The following is a 12,247-nucleotide window of genomic DNA, read 5'->3' on the forward strand; positions in this document are numbered from 1 at the left end:
AGCGCAAGGGCAGACGTCTTCACTGTATCTGGTTGTGATCCCCACGTTGTGCCAGTCAGCTTTCGTATGATATTGTTTCTGAACATTTTTGCTTGATGTTCAGGCAGTGCTTCTTGTAAGTGAGAGCATGGTCCAGAGTGACTCCCAGGTATTTGGGTGTGCTGCAGTGCTTCAGTGGGATTCTGAGCTCTGTGTTGGGTGATCCAATATATCCATAGACTCCATTAATCTGGATGGCCTGACTATCAGCCCTCTGAGGTTCAGATAGATAGAGTCATTTATCTATTGTCCATGTAAATGGATCTGGTTGAGTCCTTTGTTAGGGGATTATCAGCTCAGGGAATTGGGAGGCACCAAGACACATGAGTTGCTGGTTCATGAAAAGGTTGCTTTCCTTAATATTTTCTTATATAGACATACATACATATAGGGAATGAGGAAGGGAGTAAAGGAGCATACAAAGAGTTCATAGGAAAAGGGGAAATCATGCAGAGTCTAAGTAGAAGTCACGTCACCCCCCCCCCCCAAGTCCATAAAAGTTCATAAAACTTTATAGAAGTTCCTATAAAGTTCATGAAAGTTCATATGAACTCATAAGAGTTCATGATGGAAGCTGAGGGGAGCACTGAGTAGTCGGAGTCAATTCATAAAAACAGGAGGATAGATAGGGGATTTTGGGATCAATTCAGCCTGGTGTCCTTGGCAAAACCATGAATTCCCTGATTTTGAACTATCTTTCACAGAGCCCTGGAAAGGCTCCGATCACAAATGCAATGAGCAAAATCAGTCACTGTTACCCAAAAGCTGACTATGCTAGCTATAGTATACATTTAAAAATGCTATACAGTGCAACTTCTGTATCCATGGGACTGGTATCCGTGTCCGATAAAATATATCTTCTGTAGACATTTTCTAACTTCTTTAGCATAGCTCTAGTATTCTTGGGGCAGGAATTCATCATTTCAATAGGGTTGGCGATTATCCATGGTTTTGCATATTCATGCAAAGACCAGGAACATATCCCCAACAGATACAGGGAGTTGTACTGGGTTCTTAAGATTCATTATTCAAATTTGTAGGTTTATATTACCTAATAACGCTGATTAAAAGTATGATAAGAAATGCTATCCTGGAAGCAAGACAAGGCATGCGATTTTGGTAAATAGGAAAAGCTCAGTATGAGATGCTGGAGGTGATAATTGATGACGATGGTGTGATGGTGATGATTGCATCTGGAGTGTTTTCAGGACCTGAAAGAAATCTGAATTTCTTACCTAGCAGCATGCAATTGATGATTAGAGATCATTTATGGTAAAGCTCAGTATGAGATTGGAAACGGAGATTGCTCCTAACAGAGTTCAGATGGAATATTTGTGAGTAAACAAAGCACTTTGCCAAGTCATTACAGAAAAGGATGCTGTTGTCTCTGGAAGCCTAGCAACATATTTCCTCCCTACAATAAGTTTATAAATAAGCTCTCAAGATATTGCACAACTTTTTGAAGTTTTGTTGAACACACAGCTTTCTCCTGGAACTTAAATGTTAATAGGAAAATAACAACAATCAAAACCCCTGTACATGTAGTAAAAAATAATACTGTAGAACATTTACTTGAATTCAATTTAATTTATTTATTGTCAATATAATCCACATTTTCATTCAAATATTTTATAATAAGAAGAAATATAACATGTATATTAAAGTAATATTATATATATTTGAGGGCCCTATGACCCATTGCCAAAATAAATTTGAAAACATTCCTTAAGGTTATAAATCTAGATAAATCATGACATTCATATGAAATCTTGTAAAAATTTAGATCGGCATTATTAATTTTGCTTTTACTTGTCTAAAGATATGATGGTTTAATATGATTGCAGTTAAACTCAACCAAATACTTTGATAATTAATTTAAATCTCTTGTGATTCGTGGTGGGTTCCCTTCCCTAAATTAACTTTTGTGGCTCAGGAGTGATTATAATACCATATTACATTGTACTGATGCAACCCCAAATCGATGCAGTTATACACAGAATGTGAAGGTCTGAAAAAATGGAACGATTTGGAGAGAGGAAAACTATTTTTCTCATTTTTTTTCCATAAAGAGGCTTATATTAGAAAAATGAAGGAAATGAATGATCTCTGTTTAAGGAGCCACCGGTCGCACAAGGGGTAATCCTTCTTCCGGCAGGACTGCTGGCCCAGGGAGTGGGGTGAGCTCCCATCTGTCAGCTCCAACTTCTCATGCAGGGACATGAGAGAAGCCTCCCACAGGATGATAAAACATCTGGCCGTCCCCTGGGCAATGTCCTTGCAGATGGCCAATTCTCTCACACCAGAAGCGACTTGCAGTTTCTCAAGTTGCCCCTGACACAAAAATTTGCATCTTTTTTTGCATCTAAAAAGTACTGTGTGGAGCGGTCACAACACGAGACCTGTTGGTGCCAGTGCACAATATTGTTTTTTTTTTTTTGTTAGGATTGTTGAATCTTGCCTAAAATCTTAGGATGCTATCCTCCCATTCTCATTTACAGGGTATGGTCCTCCTGTCCTCATATATGTAAGAAGAAAGGCACTATGGCAGTGGTTCTCAACCTGGGGTCCCCGGATGTTTTTGGCCTTCAACTCCCAGAAAACCTAACAGCTGGTCAACTCTGCAAGGACATTGCCCAGGGGAGTTGGGAGTTGGAGGCCAAAACGTCTGGGGACCCCAGGTTGAGAACCACTGCACTATGGTGTAGTGATTAAAGTGGTTTGCCCTTGGTGGCGCAATGGGTTAAGCCCTTGTGCCAGGAGGACTGCTGACCGAAAGGTTGACGGTTCAAATCCAGGGAATGGGGTGAGCTGCCCTCAGTCAGCTCCAGCTGCTCATGCAGGGACATGAGAGAAGCCTCCCACAGGGTAGTAAAACATCTAGGCGTCCCCTGGGCAATGTCCTTGCAGACGGCCAGTTCGCTCACACCAGAAGCGACTTGCAGTTTCTCAAGTCGCTCCTGACATGGAAAAAAAATCACAATTTAGAATGATGACTATATTTTTCAAGGCAAAACGTGAATATATTTTTTAAAAAAACCTACAACAACCCAGTGATTCTGGCCATGAAAGCCTTTGACAATACATGAATATATTTATTCTACCCCTACTCCCATGATTTCTAAGAACTCTCTACTAGGTAGACTTTTGATATAAGACTGTGTCGAGCACTCCTTCTCAGCTTTAAAACTTTTGAAAGTTTACTTTTCTAATTATATGTTTCTAAAGGGGGAAAATCAATGAGGTTGGACATGGGGGCATCAACGGAGTGGCCTTTGTAGCTGGAACCTGATGCCCTCTCGTATGCTGGATCCCACCATTATAGTGTTAGAGATAAATCATTCTTATCAGTTAGGCAATCTGAATCCTTTGCAAAGACAATTACTTCTTTAAAATGGTCATACAATAAAAATCTTAAAAATATTACTTTTGTGGCATATATTATGGGATATAAGTAAGATCTGCAACTAAATCCTATAATGCATACTGCTGCTGTTCAATGTTTTTTTAAGGATATCCCTTTCCATATCATTCCCCTTCTCCGCCTCTGTTTTCTCTTTCCCATTTATCAAATAAATGGGTTCTGCGTTTTGTACTTCTGTAAACCTTCAGGTTTTCAGAGCATGCTGATAATGTTCCATTTGTGTGATAACATTTTGACTACAGAAGGGCCAGCATTTGAGATCTGTGTGTACAATTCAGCTTTGCACTGTTCGATGATGACACTGAAGTGATTTTTCCAGTATATAGGGAAATAAATTCAAATACGTCAGATATCGAGATGCGGTTGCTTTTTAGCATTTCCTCCCAATAATTTCATCTTAATACAGAATGCATATAATGGACTACAGATTCCATGTGTTAAGAGTAAAACGTTAGCACATTTTTGTGGTTCCCTCGGACAAGCAAAACTGGAGGCAGATTCTTTGACAGGATTTCTAACCAAGCCATATAGAGATAATCAGATATGATTCCTTTTCTTGCCACCGGTAAGCTCCTGTTGAATGGAACAGAATGGCAATGTTAGCAATGCTCAGTAATGCAGCTTAATGGTATAACATTATTTATTTATTTATTTATTTATTTATTTATTTATTTATTTACAACATTTATATGCCACCCTTCTCACCCCGAAGGGGACTCAGAGCAGCTTACAAGATATATATACATACAATATATTGAATTATATGATTAGCATACTACAATATCAGTATTAAATATTACTATATTGTACTATACCATTATATTGTAATATTATTAGTAATATTACATGTAACATAAATATATAATTATAATATCATAGGGTTGTAGGTTTTTTCGGGCTATATGGCCATGGTCTACAGGCATTTTTTTCCTGACATTTCGCCTGCATCTATGGCAAGCATCCTCAGAGGTAGTGAGGTCTGTGGGAAGTAGGAAAATGGGTTTATATATCTGTGGAATGACCAGGGTGGGACAAAGGACGTTTGTCTGCTGGAGCTAGGTGTGAATGTTTAAACTGATTACCTTGATTAGTATTTAATGGCTTGGAAGTGCCTGGGGGAATCTTTTGTTGAGAGGTGATTTGATGTGCCTGATGGTTTACTCTCTGGTTTTTTTTTGCTGTTGTAATTTTTGAGTTTTTTTAATACTGGTAGCCAGATTTTGTTCATTTTCATGGTTTCTTCCTTTCTGTTGAAATTGTCCACATGCTTGTGGATTTCAGTGGCTTCTCTGTGTAGTCTGACATGGTGGTTGTGAGAGTGGTCCAGCATTTCTGTATAATATATTATATTATATTGCATTACATTAGAAAATGTTGACCATTTCTACTCCCTTGGCAGCCACGACTTCACAAAAGTCAACATTGACACTGAAATACAACACCGCCTGAGCCCTGCGAGTGCAGCATTTTTCTGAAAGAAGCAGAGACTGTTTGAGGATCGGGACATCTGTAGGGATACCAAGGTGCTTGTCTATAAAGCTATTGTCTTCCCAACACTGTTATAAGCTTGTGAAACGTGGACTGTCTATAGACATCACACTCAACTCCTGGAACAATTCCATCAGTGTTGCCTCTGAAAAATACTGCAAATTTCTTGGGGAGACAGGTGGACAAATGTCAGCATGCTGGAAGAAGCAAAGACCACCAGCATTGAAGAGATGCTCCTACACCATTAACTCTGCTGAACTGGCCATGTTGTCCGAATGCCCAGTCACCATCTCCCAAAGCAGTTACTATACTCCCAACTCAAGAACGGAAAATGGAATTTTGGTGGACAGGTAAAGAGATTTAAAGATGGGCTCAAAGCTAATATTAAAGCCTATGGCATAGACACCGAAAACTGGGAAGCCCTGGCTCTTGAGTACTTGAGGTCAGCTGTGACCAGCAGTGTTGTGGAATTCAAGAGACATGAATGGAGGGCAAAAGGGGGGAACGTACTAAGAGGAAGCCACGTCAAGCTGGGACTGCCTGGAAACCGATTCCCTCACTGTGGAAGAACATGCAGGTCAAGAATGCGGGCTCCACAGTCACCTATGTATCCACCACCAAGACACTATACTGGGAAGGCCATCATACTCAGACATTGAGGGATTGCCTAAGTAAGTAAGCTCAGTAATACAGTCAGCTGTCCGCATTCACTAGAGTGCAATGCTATGATCAACTTCCAGCAGCTGACAATAGAGTTTTGTTGGAGGACCTAAACACAATACATTACACAAATCCACAAATAATCAAATCGATGCAACTTACAGAACTATCAGATTAGCAGCTCTAGAGTGTTCCTGCAAAAGTTCATTCAAACGGACTTGGCGGTAGCTCTGTTTAAAACAAAAAGCAATATGTTTAACAATTTTGAGAAAGAAGGTAATAGCATGTTTGAAATCCCAATAGTTCTTCCCAACTAGAACACACCTATTAATCACCCTCTATAGTAGGCATGGGCAAATTGGGGCCCTCCAGGTGTTTTGGACTTCAACTCCCACAATTCCTAACAACCTCAAGCCCCTTCCTTTTCCTCCTCAGCTACTTAAGCAGCCCGAGGGGGCCAAATTTGCCCATGCCTGCTGTATACGAGGGTTATCCGGAAAGTAAGGTTACAATAATTTTTTAAAATACAAAGAATGAATACATTTTAATAAAACTTACATGAATTGTAGCATAGGTATTATGCTATTTTTCCACATAATTACTATTCAATTAGATTTGATGCGGATGACTAGGACGGTTTTAAATAGTGTATTGTCGAAGGCTTTCATGGCCGGAATCACTCAGTTCTTGTGGGTTTTTTCGGGCTATATGGCCATGTTCTAGAGGCATTTCTCCTGACGTTTCGCCTGCATCTATGGCAAGCATCCTCAGAGGTGAGGTCTGCTGGAGCTGGGAAAAAAGGGGTTTATATATCTGTGGAATGACCAGGGTGAGACAAAAGGCTTTTGTAAGTTGGGTTAGGTGTGAATCTTTTCAACTGACCACCTTGATTAGCATACAATGGGCTGACTGTGCCTGGAGCAAACTCTTCTTGAAAGGTGATTAGATGTCCCTGCCTGTTTTTCTCTCTGCTGTTTTAATTTTAGAATTTTTTAATACTGGTAGCCAGATTTTGTTCATTTTCATGGTTTCTTCCTTTAAATAGTGTATTTTAATATTTTGATAAATGTTTTTTTAATATAAATTTTTATTGATCGTTTTAAACACATACACATGGAAAGAGGGGGAACATTCAGAAGAGGATAGAAAAGTAAGAAACCCCGTCACTGAAAGAGAGAGAAAAAATGAGAGAAAAAATACAAAAAAATACAAAAAAATTACTAAAAATACGAAAAAATACAAAAACACAAAAAGCAAAACCTAAGCTAAAATGACTTCCACTCCAATCCCCGGATCTTCTTCAGTTATTTCTTTATCTTATTTATATCTTCTTAGTCTCTGGTATTTTTCTATTTTTTTTTCATAGTCATAAAAAAGGGTCCAATCTGTCCTTTTTACAGATTTCCCTATATTTTTTTTCAACAAAAAAGTTAATTCATCCACGTCTCTTATTTCTTTAAGCTTATCTAACCATTCATCAATAATGGGAATTTGTTCTTTTTTCCAGTGTCTTGCAAAGCAAATTCTAGCTGCTGTTGTAATATAAGTCAATAGTTTATCTTCGTTCTCTTCAAGTTGTAATTCCAGGTCTGTGAAGCCTAAGTTTCTCCTTAAACTTCCTCTTAATTTTTTTTTGTGTTTCCTCATGTATTAATGACCAATATTTAGATGTTTCCTTACATGACCATTGATAAATGTTTTTTTTTAATGTTTATGTATTGTATGTGAATTTGTGTCCCGGCATTGAACGTTTGCCATGTATATGCTGTGCTCCGCCCTGAGTCCCCTGAGTTGGGGTGAGAAGGGCAGAATATAAATGTTTTTAAATAAATAAATTAAATATTCAGTTCAATACATTTTGTCAACCGTGGGACAAGTTTTTGATGCCTGTGTCATAGAAGTTTCCCTCCACCTTTTTCAGCCAGCTTGTCACTTCAATTTTCACCTTGTCTTCGTCAGAAAACTGTTTTCCACCCAGGTGTTCCTTCAATTTAGTGAACAGATGATAGTCATTGGATGCGAGATCGGGGCTGTGAGAGGGGTGGCTTGAAACATCCCAACCAAATAAAGTCAACAACTCTTGCGTTGTATGAGTGGTGCGCGGTCTCGCATTGTCATGAAGGAGATAGACTCCCGCCGTCAGTTTTGGACGTTTGTTTTGGATGGCTCTGCGAAGTTTCTTCATGGTCTCACAATGGATTCCGTACCCATTTTGTCACATGCTGTCTTGACATTATGTCCTCTCCAAAAAAACTGAAATGATTTTGTGATGAATCACAACAGTGTTCATGCCTTTAGCATTTAGATAGCATATTACAATGCAAACTTTGCATTTTGAGGGAAATTGAATGAGGACGCTCACCTCTAACCTTCACCACAATGCCAGTTGATGAGCTACTGACAACTGGCGCTGCTCGTTCGCTTCTGTTGGCTTCCCGCTACACAGCAGTGATACAAATTTCCCCCACGAAAATTCCCCGCAAGAGCTACGTGCCTTGTAACCTTACTTTCAGGATAACCCTCACAGAATGCTTTTCTCTACAACTACCAGAAATTCAACACTGTCTGGAATGAGAAACAAAGCCTAGTATCAAAAATTCCCAGGTTGAGATAAGAACATTGGATCCGCCATTGCTGGATATGAACTATTAATTTTGTTTTTCAGATTATGTATAATCTCTATCCTGTCACACTGGCAACAGAGATCTGCATAGTCAAAGCAGTTGTATTCCCCGTAGCAACCTACAGATGTGAGAGCTGGACCATAGGGAAGGCTGACCGAAGGAAGATAGTTGCTTTTGAACTGTGGTGTTGGAAGAAAGTTCTGAGAGTGCCTTGGACCGCAAGAAGATCCAACCAGTGTATAATTCAGGAAATAAAGCCTGACTGCTCACTGGAGGGAAGGATGTTAGAGGCAAGGATGAAGTACTTTAGCCACATCATGAGAAGAAAGGAAGGCTTAGAGAAGACAATGGTGCTGGGGAAAATGGAAGGCAAAAGGAAGAGGGGCCGACCAAGGGCAAGATGGATGGATGGTATCCTTGAAGGGACTGGCTTGACTCTGAAGGAGCTGGGGGAGATGACGGCTGACAGGGAGCTCTGGCGTGGGCTGGTCCATGAGATAACAAAGAGTCGGAGACGACTGAACGAATGAACAACAACTATCCTGTCAATTTCCCATTTCTATTAACAGATGCTTTGCGGCTTAATTTGTTTTTCAACTGACCATGCAACACAAACTTTGCATTTGGAGGGAAACGGAATGAGGACACTCATCTCTAACCTTCACCACAATACCAGTTGATGAGCTACTGACGACTGGCACTGGTCATTCGCTTCTGCTGGCTTCCCGCTACACAGCAGTGATACCAACTTTCCCTGCAAAAATTCCCTGCAAGAGCTACATGCCTTGTAACCTTACTTTCAGGATAACCTTCACAGAATGCTTTTCTTTACAACTACCAGAAATTCAACACTATCTGGAATTAGAAACAAAGCCTAGTATCAAAAATTCCCAGGTTGAGCTAAGAACATTGGATCCACCATTGCTGGATATTAACTATTAATTTTGTTTTTCAGATTAAGCATAATCTCTAATTAAGTAAAATTCTCTAAGTCCAGTTCTGGGCACCACAGTTGAAGAGAGATATTGACAAGCTGGAATGTGTCAAGGAGGGCGTCTAAAAGGATCAAGGGTCTGGAGAGCAAGCCCTATGAGGAGCGGCTTAAAGAGCTGGGCATGTTTAGCCTGAAGAAGAGAAGGCTGAGAGGAGACATGATAGCCATGTATAATATGTGAGAGGAAGTCATAGGGAGGAGGGAGCAAGCTTGTTTTCTGCTTCCCTGGACACAATGGAGCAATGGCTTCAAACTATAAGAAAGGAGATTCCATCTGTACATGCGGAAGAACTTTCTGACTGTGAGAGCCGTTCAGCAGTGGAACTCCCTGCCCCGGAATGTGGTGGAGGCTCCTTCTTTGGAAGCTTTTAAACAGAGGCTGGATGGCCATCTGTCAGGGGTGCTTTGAATGCAATTTTCCTGCTTTTTGGCAAAATGGGGTTGGACTGGATGGCCCATGAGATCTCTTCCAACTCTATGATTCTATGTTTATATCCCGTCAATTTCCCATTTCTATTCCCAGATGCTTTGCGTCTTAATTTCTTTTTCAACTGACCATCCCACCGTGTTGCAGGTAACACAGGTATAACTTTTTACCTTCTCCTTGAACGCTTCTAGTTCTGCGTCGGTGATTTTCCACGGTGCCTCTCTCTTTAATTTCTCAGCAATTGTTAAATCTTTGCAGCTCTCATGGAGGCGATACGGTTCAATCATCTCTTCAAAGAATTTCCAGCTGGAACAGAAATTATAAAAGAGGCTTGACAGCAGGACTTCAACTCATTATTTCGCAGATTTTCTAAGGGAGGACATATTGTTGGCTATGGAGCGCTCGCCGAATTGCATTCCAGATCTTTAAACTGCAAGGATCAATTTTATGCTCCATTATAACTGTGCATTTTCACTATGGATACACATTGCCTAGACAGGTCTACATTATCTGCTGCATTGTTTATACCTTACCTTATTTCTATTACAAAATAATAGACCTGACACAAGAACAAAAGAAGATGTTTAAAAACCCTACTCTATATAATACAACACATTGGTAGATTTGATTCCAGTTTCTATAATTGTGTAAGCTACAATTCAGGCTACGGTCCAGTGTATAAATCGGCTATGCTGCAGTCCTATTATGACATATTTGGAAATAAGTCAACTAAATAGTAGAATTTACTTCAAGTTTATGAAAATGAAAATTGCAATTTACCTCTCTTTGCTGGGTTTCATATTGATGTCACCAATTATGTTAATGTCAGCAAACTTTATTCTGAATTTACTTAAAAGTGAAGCCATCCTGAAAATAAAAGTAAAACTGTTTTAAGTACCTTCTATATCAGTGGTTCTCAACCTGGGGGTCGGGACCCCTGGGAGGGTCGCGAGGGGGTGTCAGAGGGGTCGCCAAAGATCATCAGAAAACACAATATTTTCTGTTGGTCATGTGGGTTCTGTGTGGGAAGTTTGGCTCAATTCTGTCATTGGTGGGGTTCAGAATGCTCTTTGATTGTAGGTGAACTATAAATCCCAGCAACTACACCTCCCAAATGTCAAGGTCTGTTTCCCCCCAAACTCCAATAGTGTTCACATTTGGGCATACTACCATCAAGGCAAAGGATTTCTAGTTCCATGTTTCCTTTTGTTCATGTCTCATGATTCCAAGTTTTAAAGACTGTTCCTAAATCTCATGTTTTGGATTTATTCTGCTTTTGTATTCCTGGTTTTTGATGCTACTCCCGTACTAGGATTTCTGTGGATTATTCTTGATATTTGGACTTTGGTTTTTTTTAATACTTCTTGCTGAATTGCTTTTCATATGTATTCTGCAATAAACCGCTTTGCTATTTTACCTTGGACTGGAGCGTGTGTTAAGTACAGAGGTGGTTCCCAGCCTTGGAGTGCAACAGAGAGGATAGAAAGCATATTTACCTTAGCTTCTCCTCTTCGAGGCGAGTGACTTTTCCTCCAGTAAAGATCCTTAGTTTACAATCCTTCCACTTTTTCCGTAGAGTGAGAATGTAGGGAATTAGGAGTATTAGCCCTGTGTGAATAATATAGATCAGATTAGTTACGTATATATTTGTTGCACCCAACTTTTACACTTTACTTTTACACTTTACATGGTCTTCTCTGTTTTCATTCTTAGAGCAGCCCTGTGTTTTAAAACAGAACTGGTTCATAGACCCTTTACTTTAATTATGCAGTTTATGTTTCTGAATACATTATAACTGTACCCTCAATTCGCTTCTGACACGATAAATAAATAAATAAAATCCACAGCATGTTTGCCAAGGAAGAAAGGGTTTGTAGTGTTCACATCTACTATTTCTGCTATCTATAGTGCACCTAACCAATATTATACAGATTTATAAATCTTTTGTCTAGATCTATATAAATAAAAATGTAATGTTCGTTTGTGGGATTAACAAAACTCAAAAACCACTGGAGGAATTAACACCAAATTTGGACACTATACCCCTAACAGACCAACAAGTGACCATCACCCTTAAACACACACACAAAAAACCCCAGCAGAACAGATTTAAACCCCCCCTCCACAAATACACAATAAATACATATACACATACACTCATATACATATACACATGCACACATTCACACACACATGTATATATGCACAAACACACACAAATACACACACATACACACATATATATCCACATTTTTTTTGTCGTGTCAGGAGCAAGTCGCTTCTGGTGTGAGAGAATTGGCTGTCTGCAAGGACGTTGCCCAGGGGACGCCTGGATGATTTGATGTGGGAGGCTTCTCTCATGTCCCCGCATGAAGAGCTGGAGCTGGTAGAGGAAGCTCATCCGCCTCTCCCCGGATTCGAACCTGCAACCTGTCGGTCTTCAGTCCTGCCGGCACAGGGGTTTAACCCACTGCGCCACCGGGGGCTCCTATATATACACATTCACACATATACATATACACATACACACAAATATGCATAGAGATAAGCACACACATATACACAATATGCATATATACATATAAACACACAAA

General features: G+C 39.8%; 1 protein-coding gene across 1 annotated transcript in view; it reads right to left on the minus strand.

Annotated features, from left to right (window-relative positions):
- Positions 1 to 1,830: 1,830 nt before the first annotated feature.
- Positions 1,831 to 12,247, minus strand: part of SLC12A1 (solute carrier family 12 member 1) — a 95,107-nt gene continuing 84,690 nt past the window's right edge. Inside the window, exons 22-26 of the mRNA XM_067471405.1 lie at positions 11,150 to 11,261; positions 10,434 to 10,520; positions 9,824 to 9,959; positions 5,771 to 5,838; positions 1,831 to 4,033 (exon numbers count right to left, since the gene is read on the minus strand). Coding sequence (XP_067327506.1) covers positions 3,898 to 4,033; positions 5,771 to 5,838; positions 9,824 to 9,959; positions 10,434 to 10,520; positions 11,150 to 11,261 — 539 coding nt within the window. The 3' untranslated portion in view covers positions 1,831 to 3,897. The remainder of the gene's footprint in view (positions 4,034 to 5,770; positions 5,839 to 9,823; positions 9,960 to 10,433; positions 10,521 to 11,149; positions 11,262 to 12,247) is intronic.

Source organism: Anolis sagrei, chromosome 9, assembly GCF_037176765.1.
Source record: "Anolis sagrei isolate rAnoSag1 chromosome 9, rAnoSag1.mat, whole genome shotgun sequence".
Taxonomy (NCBI): domain Eukaryota; kingdom Metazoa; phylum Chordata; class Lepidosauria; order Squamata; family Dactyloidae; genus Anolis; species Anolis sagrei.